General features: G+C 43.6%; 1 protein-coding gene across 3 annotated transcripts in view; it reads right to left on the reverse strand.

Moving 5' to 3' along the window:
- Positions 1-13,114: 13,114 nt before the first annotated feature.
- CHST1 (carbohydrate sulfotransferase 1) overlaps positions 13,115-20,652 on the reverse strand; it is a 28,055-nt gene continuing 20,517 nt past the window's right edge. For 2 of the 3 annotated variants that reach the window (XM_063118824.1, XM_063118825.1), the window contains one exon: positions 13,115-15,149. In XM_063118824.1, coding sequence (XP_062974894.1) covers positions 13,843-15,102 — 1,260 coding nt within the window. In that variant the 5' untranslated portion in view covers positions 15,103-15,149 and the 3' untranslated portion in view covers positions 13,115-13,842. Of the gene's footprint in view, positions 15,150-18,741; positions 18,810-20,652 lie in introns of those variants that run through there. The other variant, XM_063118826.1, reaches the window with a different exon arrangement.

Raw genomic sequence — 20,652 nt, forward strand, 5'->3', positions numbered from 1 at the left:
CATTAGTCAGATTCCATGTTGGCAGCATGGGTGTGTCCAATGCCTAATGCTTCCTGCACCCTCTTTGTTCACTGTAATAAAGGCTCGTTCACCACAGCATTTAGTTCCTCTTAGGGTGCTTCCAGAAGGAGGGCTTCAAACAATAATGATCAGAAGGCATTCTGCAGATTTGTGCTTATGCTCCTTTTACTGATTTTTTCTGGTAAGGGAAAAAAACATGGAACAGCAGTGGAAAAACACAGGATGACGGCAAATTGGAAATGATGTCGTCAGGCGGATACATATATGCACGCACCGGTGAAACTCCACAAATGAGGCAGTGTGATCGCACAATAACAGCCTTGTCTAGAGAAGCACCCTTTTAAAGAAACACTGGGAGCTGTCTTCACAGCGCCACGTTGGCGCCACCTCCTCAACCCCATGCTTTCCCTTTCCTGGGGTGGTGTCAGGTAATCCTGATGCTGAAGAAGGAGTGTGTGGTTTCTGGGTGGCCATCCAGGTCCTGGAGCTGCCCCCACCCCCTTCCTGGTGGAAGGCGACCAATCGCTGGTCACCTTCCACCAGGCTCCACCCCAGGGTTGGGCTCAGATTGGCTGCAGAGTGATGTTCATGGTGGAAGCACCATGTTGATGTCACTGCCTTTGAAAAAGTCAGGGTAGATTTCTGGCTTTTTCAAATCTCAGCATCCCGAGGAAGCCCTGCTGTGGCTGCAAACCTGCACTGCATTGTCTAACCGATGGGGCGCCGATCCCCCAGCCACCACGAGGCTTTCCCCACATGTAGACAGACCCCTGGTCTCCTCTATCTTTCTCTGCTAAAATCTTGTTTGCCTCTGTTGGCTGCATCATCACAACATACTCTGACATCAGAGTGCCTATCAGGGTAGTCTTTTGCAATCTGCAAGGCCTGAGGAAGATGGTTTTGCCCACCTACCAAGCACTGTAAGCACTTGTTCATTGTTTTTCCTTGGGACCAGCCCATTCTGATTGTATTTGATGCTACACACCATGAGAATCTTTCTGGGTCTTGCCCTAACCACACAGAAATCAATTTCCATTGTAACTAAACTGCCACCAAGCTAAAAGGGTTTTTTATAGCTAGCTTTACCAATGACTTTGAGCCAAGTGATTTGAAAATCTTTCCTGATCTCTCTCTCTCTCTCTCTCTCTCTCTCTCTCTCTCTCTCTCTCTCTCTCTGTGTGTGTGTGTGTGTGTGTGTGTGTGTGTGTCCCAGAGTAGGGTGCAGATTCTTGTATGAAGTAAAGTGTCTCACTACAAGTAACTCACTAGCAGTGCTCCATGGTTCATTGGAGTTCAAGGGGAACTGGATTCATTCCATCCTCCTAAGGTGTCACAATCAAGAAAGAAAGAGGAGGCTCAGGCAGTCCTGCTGCTGCCGTCCAAGTCATAGGATACTTGTGGGAGTGCGCAGTATGTCTCCACTTTTCTTCTTTGGCCATTCTCCTCCCTCCCCTGCATTCCTTTTACTTTTAATGGAAATGAATTACTGACTCAGAATAGGAGCTTGGATGATAGGCTTGAGAAGACGAGACTGGGGGAAACAAAGTGCCATAGCGAAGGGCCCTAGTCAGGGCATGCAGACAATGGTCAGCTCATGACTCTTAAAGCCTACTGGAAATTAGTGTTGGAATGGCATCCTGGGAAACCACCTCAGCTCTGTCCTAAGCCCCCAAACAGACAAGCCATAAGGAATCCATGACTGTGGCAGCAGTGATATTCAATCCTTGTCCCACATCATTTTCCATCTCTCTCCCTAACATATGCACTCTCTCTCTCTCTCTCTTTCTCTCTCTCTCTCTCTCTCTCTCTCACACACACACACACGTACGTGCGTCCTGAAGCTGGTATTAGTCCCACTAGGAAAATAAATATTCAGGGCCGGCCCTTCCATCAGGCAGAGTGAAGCAGCTGCGTCAGGCAGAAGGTGTTGAGGGGTGGGAAGTTGCAGAGAGGTGTAGGAGGGCAGAGCTGTGGTGGCTTGCCTTGCATCTCCTAAATTAGCCTGCTGCCCTCAGGTGTAGTGACGAATACTGCCCCCTCACCAATATCAAAGAATGTGGGTGGCCGCCATATTGTCTTCCTCAGATAATGAAACGCCTTGTGCTGGTCTTGGGTATGTTGTGCCTGCTGTCTTTCACCCCCACCTCATCCCCAGCAGGTCTAATAACAGCTTGTGGTACAGGAAGGCCATTTCAGCTGGGGAAACAGCACAAGGAAAAACCCCTCCTCTAGTGCCTCCCCCCTGATCCAATCCCAATCTTCCCTGTGTACCATGGTTGCCTTTAAGCTTTCAAAAGGCAATGGGAAATTCAATCACAGCTTTCTGTGAGAGGGTTTTTTCTACAGAAAGCATTTATCATGCTTTTGTAACTTTTGTAAACCGCCCAGAGAGCTTCAGCTATGGGGCAGTATATAAATGTAATAAATAATAATAATAATAATAATAATAATAATAATAATAATAATAATAATATCATTACTGCCTGATCACAGTTGTTTATAGGTTCTTTAGATAACAACATGTCCCTCCAGTTTCACTCCTGTGTCTAACCAGCACTTTCAGTAGTTTTTTGTAGAGCAGGAAAAATGTAGCATTTAATTGTGAAAGCGAAAGAAAGTGCAATTTCCTTTTGTGTATTTGCACTATTCTGCTATACCACAGGGACACCTAGAGGTTGTGTAGCAGAAAAGTAGGGAAGGAAATGTTCCTCATGTAGTACTTGCATCTTAATTCTTCAACAAAATTGTAAGTAGATACAGACATGTAATTTGGTCCTGCGGGTTCTTCTTGAAGGAGGAGAAATTCTGAAAATGCAGGCAGGCTTATAAGTGGCTAAACATCTTCTGTGTTGAGCTCACTATTATCTTGTGTCATTCTCTTTACCTTGTAAGTAAATGTTGCGTTCAGGCCAAACATCCCTTGCTTTTCTCACACTGATAAGCAACTATGTTGGCACAGGGCACCTAGAGGCACACCTTAAGAAGAGACTGTGGCTTCCAGCAGTCCACCTTTTGTTTTTTTAAAGTGGCACTTGCAAGTTTATTTGATTAATGCTAGTTTGATGCCTTACATTTGGTTTTGCTTTTAAAAACAGTGTTGCAAAAAAAATTGGTTCTAGGAAGGCAGCAATGGAGATCTGTGATGTCATAAGCCTCTGCCAATCAATGCAGTGCACAGCTGGCTTCTGCCCCAAACATACACAACTGGTTTTCCCCAGAGCTCAATCCTGGGGAAAAGATAGTGCATATAAATAAATCATGGCAAGTGCGCTTCCATGGGAGCTCAGCCATTTAAAATATGTATGTTTGGACACCCCCCTCAAAAGCAACTGTTAACCCCAGCAAGAAACCCAGCAGGAGTCTTTAATTGCTCTTCTCTGCACACAGAGAACCACTGGAGTAAAACAAAACAAAACATTAATAGTTTCACTGTAGAGTAAATGCCCACAATGAGGCATGGGTAGACTTCCCCTCCTCCCTCCCCCACCCCACTTACCACCTTCCACCTCCCCAGCATCCGTCTCAGCGTAGGAAGCCAGAAAATTCCTTCCCCATTGCTTACATGGGCTTACAGTGCATTTGGGAAAACAAGCATGTTGCCACAGTGGTGGTGAAAAAAGAAGAGCTAGTGCTGAAACCTTCTTAGAAAGCTGCTTGGGGGGGGGGGGGCTTGGGAACCCTGCCCCCTAATACCAGAGGCATAAAGGATGCTGCCTTATTTGGAGTCAGACCATTGGTCTATCCCTGTGGGCGTGGGCTGCCATTATTCAGTGATGAGGGGAAAGGCATGCTCAGAGCAGCTCACATATTATTTCACATGATCCTGAGCGAATCCAGAGCATGGCCGCATGTTCTGATTTCAATCATGCCCTAATGCCCTAGAAGCGACTAGCAAGATGGAACTGGGTACTTAGGGAAAAGGCACTGGAGGGAAGGGATAGCTGCCCTGGCCCATCTGCCTTGTCTTTTATTCCTCTGCGCCTCCTTCATTCTACATTGTTCCAGCTGGAGAAGTTTCAGGTCAAAGCTTCAGCATTCAGATTAACCAGTGGAGCGCACTCCATGCTCTCTGGCAGTTTTCTTCAGAGAGGAAAGTGAAAATAGGAGGGCACCTTTTATTAGGACATATGCCTACCAAGTGGTCATTTCTGTATTTCTGATTCTGGGAGTTGTAATCTAAAACACTGGGAGGGCACCAGGTTGCAGAAGGTTGTCATAACTCATGAACATTATCCAGTAGGTGCCCATTGGTTGGGTGACCATATGGAAAGGAGGACAAGGCTCCTGTATCTTTAACCATTGTATAGAAAAAGGAATTTCAGCAGGTGTCATTTGTATGCATGCAGCACCTGGATAAATTCCCTCTTCATTACAACAGTAAAAGCTGCAGGAGCCCTGCCCACTTTTGTATCTGGTCAAAAGAGATATCTGCATCAAGCGGGGGGTTGGACTCTATGGCCCTTCCAACTCTACTATTCTATAAGTCTATGCAGCTTGAACAGTTGTGATGAAGAAGGAAATTCACCAGGTGCTGCATGCATAGATGACAAATGCTGAAATTCCCTTTTCTATACAACTGTTAAAGATACAGGAGCCCTGTCCTCTTTTTCATATGGTCACCCTAAATTTATACCAAGTCCATGTAGAAGGCATGGTGAACTCTCAGCTGTGCAAGTTCACATAAAAGCAACTATTGTGCAAAAAAGCATACAACACATTGCCATAGCCTAAACGAGGGGTTACTAGAGCATAGATAATTGTGGCCAAGCTATCTCCATTCATGTGAGATTGCAGCTATATCAGCCAAACCTGATAAAAGCAGCTAATAACAGCGTTGGATCAATAAGCACCCCTAGACGGTGAACCTATCTTTTAAGGCAGGGCTGGGGAAACCTGCGGCCTTCCAGAAGTTTGCTGGACTACAGCTTCCATAACAGCTAATGGAGTACAATATCATCTAAAGGGTCACAAATTTCTTCCCCTCCACTTCCCCCCTCCCCCCGCTACTGTGTGGGGAACATGGGCCCATCTAGAACTGGCTGAGCACAATTCACTCGGCTGAATCGCCAACCAGCAATACCTCCATCTCATCTGAACTGAGAAGTTTGTTCATTCCCATCTAGTACATTATCCTGCTGAAGCTGGTTCAGGACTACCACAGCCTCAACTGTGTCTGGTGGAAAAGAGAGATTAAGCTGAGTGTCATCTGTACACTTGTGATGACTCAGACCATAGGTCTCAGGATAACCTCTCCCAGCAGTCTCTCTCTCTCTCTCTCTCTCTCTCTCTCTCTCTCTCTCTCTCTCTCTCTCTCTCTCTCTCTCTCTCTCTCTCTGCATGAGAAAAAGAATAGAACCCAGTGGGATGCCAAAGTAGGGCTGCCAAGGGGTTAAGGAATAATCTCCCAGTGCCACCGTCTGGAAATGGCCATCCCAAAAGGAGTGGAACCACTGCCAAGCAATGATTCCCCCAACCAGCCTAGAGAGCCTATCCAGAAGTCCACCATAGTCAAAAACTCCTGAGAGGTCCAGTTCTGTCCCAAACCAAGGCCTAAAACCCAGTAGACTTGAATCAAGGTGATCACTTTCACCCACGAGTGACTGGAGTTGGCTCACCACCACTCACTGGCCTAAAGTTAGTTTCATCTGGGCCCAGGTCATTGATTTCAATGGGACCAACGCATGGCTAACTTAGGCCTTAGGCTTTATCACAGGGAGAACCTCAGGATTGTCCCTGTGCGTCCACATGATGCACAGAGGATCCCGGGATCAGGGAGGGATCATCCCTCCCTTGCCCTGGGATAGAGCCCTCCCCTTTGGGCCCAGTTTTTCCACGGTTCCAGGCTGAGCCTGAGACCGCCGAACATGTGGCCAATTGCCGCAGTTTGACCCGGCTCCATGCGATTCCTCAGGTGCGCTGCGCCCATCGGGGTTAGGGCGGAGGGAGCGGGGAAAGTAGTTAAATTTTGTTTAAAAAAACCCTTGCCTTTAGTGCACAGGCGTTTGTGCGATCCGTCCTCTTTAAAAATAAAAAAAATAGCAGGCGCAACGCCTTTCTTCCTGAGGTCGTCGCGCCCCACATATAAACGGAGGAGGGATCTCGCATTAATCACAACCCAAGATCTTCCCTCCTCCGTCGCAGACTATCAGGTAGTTCTAGCTATGGCTAAGTGTGGATTCAGCCTGTTAAATATCCTATGCCGCCCCTTGTGGAGGCAGTTTGAGCAGATTCTGTTCTGCAGTAAATAAATTACTTGATGTGCCCATTATTATTTACTCAAGCAAATTAATCCTTTAGCAGGCACTTTCCTGTAGACATTACTCAGTAATAGGGTTGTTAGAAAACTTTTATTAGCTGGATTGGCCTACTTTATGGTGGAATAGAAAAATACTAAATAGCCCATAGTAACTTTTCTCCTGTAACTCATTTTAATGGCATCAAAGCTTTAAAAACGCAGACTGTGCTCCGGGGGTGGGATAGGGGTAACTATATAAGAAAGATAGCAGTATGGTGGCCAAAAATTAAGAGGGAGGGAGCATTAATTTTATATATGAAGTGTCCTAGAGATAAGGAGCAAGAGCAATTGAGGCCCAGAATTGGGCAAAAGGCGGGATACAAATAAATATAATAATAATAATAATAATAATAATAATAATAATAATAATAATAATGGGACAATTATCAACCTCAATAAGGGTTGATATAAGAGATTCAATAACAGCAGCTCCTCTGAAATTAGGTGAAAGTAATTAATTGATTGATTGATTATGAGCTCCATCACACCTTGAAAGAAACGCTGGCTACCATCACTTCTCTGTGGACATTCAGTTACTTCCTGTTTTCAAACAGGAAGTAAACAAGGTGCACGAGGGCCATTCAGTCCCTCATTGTGAACTGCCTGCTTCTCCCCCACACAGCAGGAGAGAGCAGCAACTGGACTTTTTCGGGTTTTTCTTGCTGCACAAGGAAGACCAGAAAGGGTGCGAGAGGCAGGTGACGTCATGTGAGCAAACTCCATGGAATCTGTGAGTGCACATTAACGAGCATGCAATAAAACACTCGTCGGATGGAGCTATTGATTTCTATACTGCCTAATTGCTGAAGCCCCAACCTGGTTGAACCATAACTCCTATGCTGTTTAGGAATGATGAGAGTTGTTGTAATCCAATCCATTTGGAGGGCACCAGGGCTAGATCTACACTACTGCTTTACAGCAGTGTTGAAGTGCATTGATAACTGTTGGGGCACATTACCCATTCCATATAAACTGCATTCATGGTGTTATTTCCTGCTTTTTATTCTACGTTACCCAAATACAATAACAAATGTGTGTGTCCTATGAAGTATAAATGCACAAGAGGGGTGTAGCGTTACCATGATGGGATTGTAATGATTTGACACAAGGGCCAGATCTACACCTTTTGTCAAATAATTAAAATTTTGTAGTAGTAGTAGTAGTAGTAGTAGTAATAATAATAATAATAATAATAAATTTCTTACCCACCTCTCCACTTGGATCAAGGCGGGGAACAACAGTGAATATAAAACACATAAAAACTGATTAAAAACATAGTATACATGATTAAAACATCCTAAAAAATAGGATATAACACTATGAAAGCGGTATATGGAATGTGTAATGTGCCCCAAACTGTGCCAAATTGCCATTACGGATCTTGTACAGATTAAATGGATTCAAGTGCTTTAAAAATTCTATATCTATCTATTTCTATCTATCTATATTTGCAGGCAACTTCCCTCCCCTTCATTCTGTTGCATGGTTGCCAGCTCAATCCCTCTCTTGACAGCAGACATGATTTATAAGGCACTACTCAGTTTTCCACAAGCCTAGAGGAGAGGCCACCAAACTCATTTTTCTGCTGACCTTTCACAGCCATTCCCACTTAAAATGGGTTTCCATCTTCCAGGCTGGTGGGGCGGAAGGAGGGGGACGCACACCTTGTGAAGCACCTCCAGCAAGATGGGCACACACCACCATAGCAATTGATGCTCCTGCCCTTTCAAAGGCCACTGAAGAAAAATTAATGGGACTATGGAGTCTCCCATCTCTAGGTTTCCCTTTGAGCAGCAAGTACCAACTCCTTCCTACCTGCAAGTATGTTGCTCATGGGCCCAGACTCAATATTGGATGACTGTAATGAGGTTTATCATGAGTCCAAGTAGACATTGCTCCTCAAGACAGCTGGTGAGACCCTGTGGCCATTTTGGGCCATTTGGAGACCTTCAGGACACTCTGCTCAACCAACGAGGCTCTCGTTAGATCCAGTTGCCTTCTAGTATTCATCAGCTCCTAGCAGCAATTGGATTGCAGCTCAGAGCTAATCTCTTACATTCCTTTCACCTTGGGAACTCCGCCCAAGAGTTCCCCATGGTACAGCAATCCACATGTGACTGGACACCATGTAGTGAGGTTCCCACACACACTTCATCCCAGGAGCTGCCACTGACTTCGACTGTGGAAGGAATAAAATACCTGTATGATGTCCTCAACTCACATGATGAGTTTTGTTCCATTCAGCTGAGCAGAGCAGTGGCAAATGTGCCATCAGGATACCATTCCCCATGGTGAAGGTAAAATCTTGGCTGGCTTCAACCCTGAACTGGAAGATGCTCTAGTCCAGCTTCTCCCAATTTGGTTCCCTACAGATGTGTTGCACTACAACTCCCATCACCATAGCCATGATACCGTGTTGGGGAAGGCTAATTTAGTCCAACCTGTCTCACTGAGCCATGTCCTCCTGACTGTGTCCAAATAACATGTCTCATTTTATAGTGTGTCAGAAGGAAGGCAAGACCAAACAAAGTAAGCTGTCTATAAGACAAGTGTGTGATAAAACAAAGGCAGAAGTTTCAAGTAAAAGAGTTAGGTGACATGCTACAAGGAAAGGAAAAAATCTTCCAGGTAGGCTGGCCAGGTGGAAATTCTTTCCCAACTCGCCCATGGAGATCAGACTTTGAACTATGGATGTGCAAATCGGCAAAACCTGAGCTCTTCGTGATCTTCTGACTCAAAGTTTGTTCTTAGTTGTGTCTGTATCAGATTGTGTTCAGCTGCAGGAGGTGCACTGGATAAATTCAAAAATGAACTGAAACAAACTTCTCACCCATCTCTACTCTGAATGTGAGAGTCATCTCAGACTAAACCCTTCATTCTTGAATGTTGTTTTCTTTTTACATTGGGCCAACTACTGCATTGAACAAAATTGAGTTAACTAGTACCTGAATATAGTCTATAATAGGTTGCCACAATTTGTGACCCACAAAGATGAACGCTGCCCATTGGTCATGCTTATCAGTCTATCAAGGGCTCAATAAACTACAGTATGTGCCTAGGACTGCCAAAAGAAGAAAAATGTGGGAGGAGAATTGTCAACATGTATTTGCAGGCCACTTTTATGAAAGGTAAATATTTCTAGGAAAAATTAACTTAAGTATAAATAAAATGTGTAGGGACAGGCATTCAAACTAGCCTATGCTTCATCATGTTTGGTTTTAGGCATGGCTAATTTGTCATATCCTTTCCAACTAGTCACCATGATTAGCAATGATTCACACGACATGTTAAGCCATAATGCTTAGCTCAAAATCCTGAACCACCATGGTTTAGAGTGTCATCTGAACAGGGTGGTATTGCTATGGAAGGATGGGTTGTGTGTGAGCCAGCCTCTCACATGTCCTTCTCACCTTCCTGTCTCTTTTCTACCTTTGGAACAGGAAATGGTCTCAGGGACTGAAGCACTTCAGTTAACACAAGAAGAACAGCAATAATTGACATTGATACATGCCAAAGTTTTTTTCCAGTTAACAAAATTAGGGCTGTCATGCAAATTAAGACATAGATAATTTGTTGCATGAATTTGAATTGATTAATCAATCAATCAATTTTTTTCATAAATTTACATATGAATAAACAATAGTTCAGAAGGGAGGGCCTTTTTAGGCTACTGAATGGGGTGAGCTGTGCGGGGGGAGGGGGGCAGCATAATGGGGATTCCCCAAAATTAGTTAGAGGAAACTTCTGTGAACGAAACCCTTCCATCAGTGGAAGGCAGATCCTGGCATTTTCAGCTGGATGGAAAGGCTGCCATGGGAAGGATGGGGTGGGGAAGTCACACACACACACACAGCATGGGTGTTACACATCATAGGGTTTTATATGGGAAGCTCTCCCATCCTCTTTCATCCTGCTAGAGAGAAGGAACAGAGTCCAGGCAACCCTTTCTACTCTACTTCTTAGCCCCAATCCAAAACATGCTGGAGTTGGGGGGTGCTCTGTTGAAAATATCCCCCATTTGTGGGGGGAATAAAAAGCAGCCAGGAGAGAGCCATTTTCAGCAGGAAAATGGTGGGGGCTGATGTGCATCAGGAACTTGTCATGGATTGGAGCTCCATGTTGCTGTTTTTTCTCCTGTCCAAAATAAATGTGGCCAGGTTAAATGTGGTTCTTTAAATACATAACTAACATCACATGTACTTCAGCTCCTAGTTGAGTTTGTAACTGATCTATCACAATAAAGCAGAAGCTACACACACTACAACTTAATATCTTTTTAATTTCCGTTCAAGTCTCTTGACTTCCCTCAAAGAATCTTGAGAATTCTACTCTGATACTACACAAGATGTAGTGATTGCTGCAACACAGCCTGATTTAAAAGGGATTTAGACTAATTCATGAAGGATAAGGGTAGTCATGCTAGCTATATATTACTTCCAGTATTAGAGGCAGTATCCTCTGAATACCAATTACCTGAGAATACAAGCAGGAGGGTGTTATTGTAGGGTGACCCTATGGAAAGGAGGACAGGGCTCCTGTATCTTTAACAGTTGTATAGAAAAGGGAATTTCAGCAGGTGTCATTTTTATGCAAGCAGCATCTGGTGAAACTCCCTTGTCATCACAGCAATTAAAGCTGTAGGAGCCCTGCCCTCTTTTGTCAAGAGCGCAGGGCTCCTGCAGCTTGAACTGTTGTGATGAAGAGGGAATTTCAGCAGGTGCTGCATGCGTACTAATGACACCTGCTGAAATTCCCTTTTCTAAACAACTGTTAAAGATACAAGAGCCCTGCCTTCCTTTTCACATCCTTCTTATTTATTTGTTAGGTTTGAGGCAGTTTCCAATGCTTGGGGGCTTCCCATGGGCATCTGGATGGCCACTGTGGGAACAGGATGCTGGTATAGGTAGGCCTTTACCATTTCTTACAATAAAGATACCTCACAAACTGTGGAAAGGGGCTTCCAAAGTCATTAGAATCTATAGTGTAGATACACTCACACTGTTTATTGAAAACAATATCAATATTAATGACATGGCTTCCTGAAAACAGCTCAAGGAATTATTTTGGGAGGGAGTTGGGAATATATTATGAGAGGTCAGTAGCCCTCATAGAACTATAGCACCCAGCTTTCCTTGGTTGAGATCATAAACAGTAATGGCAGCAAGAATCTTGTTTTAAATTTGTGTTTTGGATACAGCATCTGCCTCCCTCCCCCCTCCACTGACACATCTCACTTCATTCAACATGGTCTCCTGACTTTCTGCCATGGGAAGAAGTGGGGAAAGAAGCGCACTTCTGTTAGGGCAGTTGATCAGGCATAAATATGGATCCAACCTGTGGTCTGACTGTGTCCCCTTTGGCAGGGGCCCTTCTCCGTGAGCCCCTGCCAAAGGAAGTGAGGCAGGTGGCTACTAGGAGGAGGGCTTTCTCCGCTGTGGCACCCCGGTTGTGGAATGAGATCCCCAGAGAGGTCCGCCTGGCGCCTACACTGTACTCCTTTTGTCGCCAGCTGAAGACCTTTTTATTCTCTCAGTATTTTAACACTTAATTTTAACTTAAATTTAAAGTTTACTGTTCTAACTCTGTGTTTTAATCTTAAATCAATTTTGCTGCGTGGTTTTATCCTGGTTGTGCTTTTTATACTGTATTTTGTATTTGTGCATTTAACCTGTTGGTTGTTTTATTATCATTTTTATTTTTGTGAACCACCCAGAGAGCTTCGGCTATTGGGCGGTATAAAAATGTAATAAATAAATAAATAAAGGTGACAGAGCAAATGGGGGAATTAAATAAATAAATAAAACTGGACATATGAAGCCCCTGGTCCCTCTATTCCAGCATTGTCTCATGTGTCTGGCAGCAACTCTCTAAGGTTTCAAGCAGAGGTCTCAACCAACCCTGCTACATCAGATGCTTTAGCTCTGGCTATTGGGCAGTATAGAAATGTAATAAATAAATAAATAAATAAATAAATATGCTGGGATTGAATTTGGGCCATTATGAATGCAGGCATATGCTCTCCCACTGAGTTACAAGTCCTCCCCTACTGAGCTTGGTAGTTCCAGCCAAGACAAAAATGCCAAGCTTTGAAAGGGGTTGGAGTGGAGAGCCTTCTTGAACAGGCTGAGACCACTGGGCTCTCTTATAACTACCCTTGTTTATTTATTATTATATCGGGTGACCATATGAAAAGGAGGACAGGGCTCCTGTATCTTTAATAGTTGTATTGAAAAGGGAATTTCATTTGTATAGATGGAGAACCTAGTGAAATTCCTTCTTCTTCACAACAGTTAAAGCTGCAGGTGCCCTGCCCTCTTTTAAATCTGGTTACTCTAGCATAGCTCCTGCACTTTAACTGTTGTGATGAAGATGGAATTTCACCAGGTTCTCCATATATACAAATGACACCTGCTGAAATTCCCTTTTCAATACAACATATAAAGATACAGGAGCCCTGTCCTCCTTTTCATATGGTCACTCTAAACTGTTTATTTATTATTATATATTTATTAACAATATGTATATATTTATTAACAATGTGTATATCATGCTTCTCATCTGAATATCCATTTAACTTACTACAATGAAAAACGGCAGGATAATAAAATGCATAGAACTGCCATTTCTTCTCCACATTGTCACTCATAATTGGATAATCAACCTGCATCACCATCATTCTTCCTGCTTCCCAACTTTGGCTCCTTAAAGGTGCAGCAGCCATGTCCTCCCCATTCTGTCCCACCACAGCATTTAATGAGTGTTCACATGCATCCAGAGTAGAGGAAAATGGTCTGACAATTCATTGAGCCTGGCCTGGTGAATTTCACCCTCCAGGAACAATTGATTTTATTGAATTCTTTATTTGCAGAAAACACAGAGATAAAGCATTAAGGTTTTGTTGTTGCTGTTCAGCAAACCATTTCCTTCCTTTTTTCTTCTTTTTTCTCTTTTTGGCACAAAGAAATGTCATAGGTGTTACTAAACAAACCATGGATCAGCGACCAGCCTGATAACATGACTCAGACATATCAAAACAAGATTAAAAACAAGGAGATTATTCCACATTCAGCTAACAGTAAAACCTGCTCATAATCAGGAGGAGTTAGGTAGGAGGTGACAACACTATTCATAAATTAGACATATATATATATATTTATATATATATTTATAGTTACCTCTTACATTGTAAAAGTAAACAGTGCAAAAGTATAATCCCTCAGGTGCCCTTCAGTATAGAAAGCCTGAGGGTTACTTTTTTTTCCTTTTATACATTGTTATGTGTGTGTGATTTGTAAACATTGCTACCGGTCCACAGTTTGTTTATTTTAGCTCTTGCTCTTAAGAGACCCAAGACTCATGCTCCATACAATGATCTGAGAGGGGGCACCTTCTTCATGTCAACTCTGTTTGAGACTCTCATTCAAGAATTAGTGCAAATTTCGGAGAGTAGGAGGGGAGGGGGGAAGTAAGGCAACTGTTACAAATGGCTCGCCTCTGCATTACAACATGAGCTCCCAATGTCTGCATTACCAGAAGGGTAAGAAGTCCCTTTCTTCCACCAGACTGATCGAGAGATTCTTTAATTCCCTCTCAGAGGACACCAGTTTGTAACCCAGTTGTACCAACACCTGCTGGCATGCATTCTGTGTAAATGCCACAATTTCGTACGAGAGGCGGAACCGCCACTTCTCTGCGGTTGCCGCTGAGTTTCGGACAGTCCCGTACTTGTGTTTGGCTGCAGATCTGTCCCCTCTTGTGTTGTTCTGTATCCATCGTTCCACATTGCTGTCCATTGGGATGCCAAGGAATTCATACATCTCCTCAGTCTTTTTTAAGGGGTTCCTGGCCAGGTCTTCATACCTCACCAGCATATATTTGCCCTTGAGCCATGGCGGCCGGTTTAGTCCAGTGGAAACAGAGTTCAAAAAGTCCTCACAGACAGTGGTGAGCTGTGTCACATCCAGGTTATAGGGTTTTCTGCCTGTGCCATCCCAAATTCGCCAAAGCCTGTACGTGTCTCTGAATGTCTCACTCCTGGAAGCCAGGATGCCCCTGGGATCCCTCACCAGTTGTATAATTTTCAGGTTGAGCCTGGGATCATCCACCAAGGCTCTAAGATCATTGACCTCTGGCACCCGCACTGTTTTGATAGCAACATGCCCATGATCTTTGCATGATTCAGTGGCCAAGGTCAGGTTCAAAGTGCCACATTTTTTTACACAGTCCCCTTCTTCCAGGGGAAAATCAGCAGGCATCAGTGTCTCACATACTGGTGGGGAGCATAGAGCTTTGCTGGCCCCCCTCCGGAAAAGCCTGTCTGTTGTATGGTTGATGGGCTGGGGTTTGATGTAGTTTTCCAAGAAGTAGAGATCACAGTCATAGAGACTCCTCAGCAAATCTCTGCCAGCCCCCAGCATGATCCGTCGGTCCGTGGAGCCCTTGGTCTGTGTCAGCTTTGGGATCAAGGTGTACTGGACATGGTAGAGGGGCTCAAATAAATAGAAGACATCGAAGTGCTGATTAAAGAGTTGCCCAACAAAAGAGGAGCCGCTTCTAGTGGTGGCCAAGATCAGGACATGTGTCTTTTTGGAGAGGTTATAAGCAGAGGTGGGGCTCTCGTCACACAGTTTGTCAGCTGATTCAACCTCCTGGTTCAGGCTGCAGTTCATTGGGTTAGGTACAGGACAGCTATGGAAGGACTTGGTTGTGAAGGTGCGGATGGCTGTGTACTGGATAGCAATGGAGGCCAAAGCAAGTAGGAGGACAGCCTTCCAAGAACATTGCATGGCTGGTCACCTTCATGGAGATCCTTCTTCACAGGTCGCTTTAGTATCTGTAACACAAGAGTCAGCCTGGTTGAATACGAGACTCCCAGAATGCCTACTCTGTAACAGAAACTAGTTGTAGTATATAATCTGAGGCATGGTAGGAAGTGCCCCTAGAGAGCTGGTATTCTCCTAGCCATCTCTTTCACACCAGAAGGTTAGTAATCATGTGTATTCATGGGATCTAGGTTTGAGTAACAAAAAAAACCCTATCATGCAACCTCAAGACTGTTTAGAATAAACTATCCAAGACAGACAAAAGTTGGATATATGAACTTAATTTATTTTAAAATCTTCTCATTACAAAATCTAGGTTCTCATAAAATTACAGTGTGTGTGTGTGTGTGTGTGTGCATGCACAATGCCTGTGCTGGGTGAGGAATGGCGGAATGCACTTCACAAGTAATGTATCACCATCATTGCCAGAGAACCAGTGTGGTGCAGCAGCTGGAACATTATGGAGAATCAAATTGAAATCCTTATTTAACCACAAAAAAACATGGGTCATTCACCATCTCCCAGCTAACCTACCACAGAGGGTTGAGAATAACATGTTCTAACCCTACTACCACCATCCTGCCAAATATACAACCATACAATCCTTTGAGAGTTGAGTAAAAACATGGGCACACATGTGCACAGGGAAAAGGTGGAAGAATGCCATGGGGTGGGGGAGGAGTGCAATTATATAGAGTGCAAATACTGACTTGTGATCACTGAAAAATCTGTTGTGATTTCATCTGCTTCCTGCACTTTTAACTGATTCCCCCCATAACTTTCCATCTCCCCCCCCCTCCATTACTATGAGGAGTAGAAGTAGTAGGTGGGGAATTCAACTGTGCCATTCCACGTGCAGAGTGGCTTTTGATCCAGCAGGCATCTGTACTAATGGAAGGGAGTGACTTCTACAAATGGCTCCTTCTCCCTGCAGCCCCATTTTCCACACTGTTCTGAAGCAACCCCCAACACTCTGGAACAGATTTTAGGGGCACATAGAAGGCTGCACAGGGAAGGGGGAACTGGTGAAAATCATGTCACCTCCTTTTCCATTAGCAAAGGTGTCATTTGGATCAAAAGCTGCCCCATAAGTAGATTCCACAGAATAGCAGCCCCTTCATTTTACAGAGGCATTGGAACCTTGCTATATGAAACAGGTGTACCTGCATTCTTATTTCCAATTTCATAAGTAGGAAACTGTGAACCTGTTAGCCATCTTAAAAGCCTCATCTGCAAGTCCACATGATATTTCAAAAGCTGCCTGGACTATAGGGCCAAAACATGAGGAGGGAAGAGCACGGATTAAATTACCTGATGAGTGCTGCACACAAGGCATTCTAAGGAGACATAAGGCCACCTCCAACTAGAGGCATAAGGGCATGTGAGGACAGGAGACTAAATATACAAAGGCATTTCCCCAGTGGTTCATACAAGAAATTGTGAATGAATGGAATCTTCCTTTGCTTTGAATTTATCATAACATTTTCTTTCTAAGGAATTCCAGGATGGGTCAGTCTTTAGTTCTAGAAAATCTCTCTCCTTGGTTGACAAGCAAGACACTCTAGCAAGGACACCAAGGGCCGCAGACGAAGCACGGAGCATGGAAGAAAGGCATTTAGCCCTCACAAGTGAAAACAACATATAAAAACATTTGTGTGGGGAAGAGGGGCATTGAATGGTATTCAGTGTGCTGAGAGAGGCACAAAAATAATGAACAAAGAGAAATAGAAGGAATCATTAAATCACAAAATAGTAGAGTTGGAAGGGGGGCCCTGTTCAATGCAATCACACCAAACTAAAACAATCAGTTCAGCACCAGCAATTCCAGAAGTCACTGGCTCATGGTTCTGCCAGTGACTGTCTGGTTTTCTGTCTTTCTTTCATGGGTGGGAAGATGGCCTCACTTCATACCACCTATCAATGGTAATTTATATTAGGTTCACATTTTCCTTTCTCTGATGGTTCAGAGATGGAGAATTATTTAGTTCTGGGAGCATACATAAATATATAAATGGGTATATAATCCCATTTTATGTCAAGAATGGGATTATATACTTTCATTGGCTTGAAACAAATGTCTGGGAGACATGTCAACCAAAGGTTGCATCAAAGGAGGTGAATGCATTTGTTATGATACCTAGTGAATGTGTGGACAATTTTTCCAGTCATTGCTATAACTCTGACTCAATTGACAGGCAAGCCCAATAAGCTACAGAAGCAGCTGAAGTCTCAAGGAATGATCTGTCATGCCTCTCAGTAGGGAAAGACCCCAGGTCTGATAACCTGGATGAACACAATTTCTTATCCATCTAGGAGAAATTCTGCAAACCAAAGATTGTCTTCAGAGGCAGGCAACCTCAGCCCTCCAAATGTTTTGAACTACAACTTGCTTAAGACCCAGCCAGCATGGCAAATGGTCAGGGGTTCTGGGAGTTGTCATCCAAAACATCTGGTGGGCATAAGGTTGCCTTCCCCTCATCTATCAGATATTAACAAGATGCCAACTTTCTTGAACCCTGAGTGCTGGAAAAATAGAAATGAAGAGCTCTCCTAACATGTCATTCTTTCTTCTTTGAATGACAGGGATTTGGGCAGAAAAAAGCCAAGACACAATTCCTCAGACCTACAAAATGAAAAGTAAATCCTGGTAATAAATGTGGTGGATTCATGGGAAATAACTCTCCTCTTATAGGGGACTAGGAGGCTGACATTTAGCATTTTAGGTGCTTATGTAGACCTTTTACAGAACAAACAAACCCACAACCCTGCACTGACTGAACAACTAGACTTTTGGGGTTCTTATCTTACCTTTAACACTTAACTTCACAATCACTTTGTGGGTTATTAATGGATAAAGCAGGTTTGGCAAAAAAGTCTTTGCGCATGTCTCTGGGTGTTATTGGCTAAAACTTAATGCTGCCTGTTTTTAATACATGGAAATGGAACATCTCTGATTAGCTGATGGTCTACATGATAAGATAGTTTGCTGAGATAATCTCATTTCTTCTGCATGCAGATTGCTTGAAAAGGTTGTTAAATCCGCTGCTACATTGAACATAGCTTCACTGGCTTCCTGTTAAAAAATGAAAGGTCTCATGTCTCTTTGGTGATAGACATAAGCCTTTGAAGATATGTCCCTTGATACAATCCTTTAAGGCACAGAATACTAACTTTTGGTTGGCTTCAGTGTAAACTAGCTGATGCTTTCTTGACTATGTTTGACGATCAAGCCCTTTAAGGAAACCACTCCTTAAGGAAGTAGGCTGACATCAAGCTTAAGGTAGATACCTTGTCGCTCTCTTATGCATCTCCCTAAGCTGGCTGTGGTTGGAAATGAACCCCAATATAGTGATACTCAAACATTCTCCATGAACTATCTGGAAGGCAGCAGGAGTTATATCATATGGAGTCCAAATCAATTAGGCAGGATCTACACTACTGCTTTAAAATGGTTTATAACAGTAGTGACAATTGCTGAGACCCAGGACACATTCCTATACAGTTTTCAAACTGTTTTCAAAGTGTCATATCCTGCTTGGTGTAGACCTGACCTTATTCAGGAGACCATCATGTTTGTGATTGTCCTAGTACCATAAGTTCTACCTTTGCCTCAAATCCTGGTCAGTGTCCTGCTCTTGGATGTTGTCATCAGTAGCTTTATTTTGCCATAAGTCCAGCCGTTCTTTGCTCTATGTTGGAAGAAGGGATATTTTAGCTAGATCCAAAGTGAAGTAGTGGTCTCTGAAACAGGCAAAACAGCTTTGAATATCCCTCTCCCTTTCATGGATGAAACCTAAGGATGATCGAGGGAGGGAAAAGGCACACTCCTTGAAAACCATAGGGTTGCCATAAATAAGCACCTTCATAAAACATTTATGGAGTCATGTTTTGAAGGTTTTGAACGATCTGAAACCTGGTACGGCTACTTTCACTCCAGGCTGAAAAATTCTGCAATCATTCATTTGTCATACAGTGATTAAGGCCCTTCAATCGGTTGGATGTGAGCCTTCTATAGAGTCCCATTAATTGACCACCGGGTATCTCTGGGACATCTTGCTTTATAGACCAGCAGATATCAGAACACTAACATGATCTGCAAGAAACATGATTCTTTGAAGTTCAGTGAAACTTGCCTTTTCTATCATGCAGCAATTACAAGATAGTTCCTATCTTGTAGTTGAAGGTTGTTTTCTGTATCTACTGATCTGATACTGTCTGAGGTTGCTTTGATGGAAGGTACTGAAAAAAATTTCACTTTGAGGTTAGGGATCAGACTGGGAACTGACAGGAAGCCCCTGCCCTTGATATCACACTTGATAGAGAAGGGTGGGGAACCACTAGATGTTGTTTGACTCCAGCTCCCATGAGCCCCATGGTCCATGGACAGAGATTATGGGAACTGTAGTCCCATAATCTTTAGTCTTGTAAACTAACTGTTTATGCATCATACATTTTCGTGGTTGAGTGCCTTAGCACCCTTATTGTTTTGCGTTATTTCAACCACTGCCTCCTATTATATTGGGAACTGTAGTACAACATCTGAAGTTCTTCCACTGCAGCACTAGAGGATCCTGCCCTTCCCCAAACCAAAAGACTGCCCTATCCCATCGCCACCAACAAACAATGCATTTGGCAACGTAGCATGTTGGCATTATAAAGACATTCTCCACCACATAAGCTTCATATGTCTTAATAATTCAGGTCCTAAACATCCACTGTGCTGTATTGCTATTCTTCTCTTCTCCAATGCAGAGTAATTTCTCAGCAATAACAAACTCTTCATCACAGTCATAGGGAGCTAAGAAGAACAGATAGTCACTCAGCCCCAGTGGCTCTGCAAAGCACACTTTCTTTCTTAAGCTCCAGTTGCAGCCCCTTATTAAGGGTCCATCCTGGCTACTGCTTCCCTGTTGAATGTGGAATACGATTTCTCAGCAGAGCAGATCCTATTCTGCCCCTGCATGGATATCTGTGAACTCTCCTGTGACACCAGCAAGAAGCCTCTGCTTTTTGTATGGCCAGGCAGGCACTTTAAAGGGGCAGCATCAAAAGGATGCACCATTGCACCATGCATGGACAGCTAAGGATTTATGCTGCTTTTAGCTTCATCACGTTGCAATGTAAGACTGGAGCCACACTGCTTCTTAAGATACTTCAGCAAGAAGCAGGCCCTATTGCTCCCAGACCATTTCGTCTATCCAACCAGCACCACATTCAATTTACTATTATAGCCCTCTTTCAAATCTAGCCCCCTTCCAGGGAAGAGGGACAGTTCAGCAGCAGAGCATTGTTACACTGCATGGGATGGACTGGACAGGCAGCTTCCCTTCTTGAAGTGCCCCCACCTCTTGTCCATAATAGCTCTATTTTAAACAAAATTCTCTGCAGGGATCATTTCTTTTTGTGCTCTGGTACAGACGACGAAATACAAAATCCGTGCGCTCTGTGTCAATTGTGAGCAGCTTATGTGTGTTTAAACTACTGCTTTTCTCTCAGAAAGATACCTAGAAGCTG

This window comes from Elgaria multicarinata, chromosome 2 (assembly GCF_023053635.1).
Source record: "Elgaria multicarinata webbii isolate HBS135686 ecotype San Diego chromosome 2, rElgMul1.1.pri, whole genome shotgun sequence".
In the NCBI taxonomy this organism is placed as follows: Eukaryota; Metazoa; Chordata; class Lepidosauria; order Squamata; family Anguidae; genus Elgaria; species Elgaria multicarinata.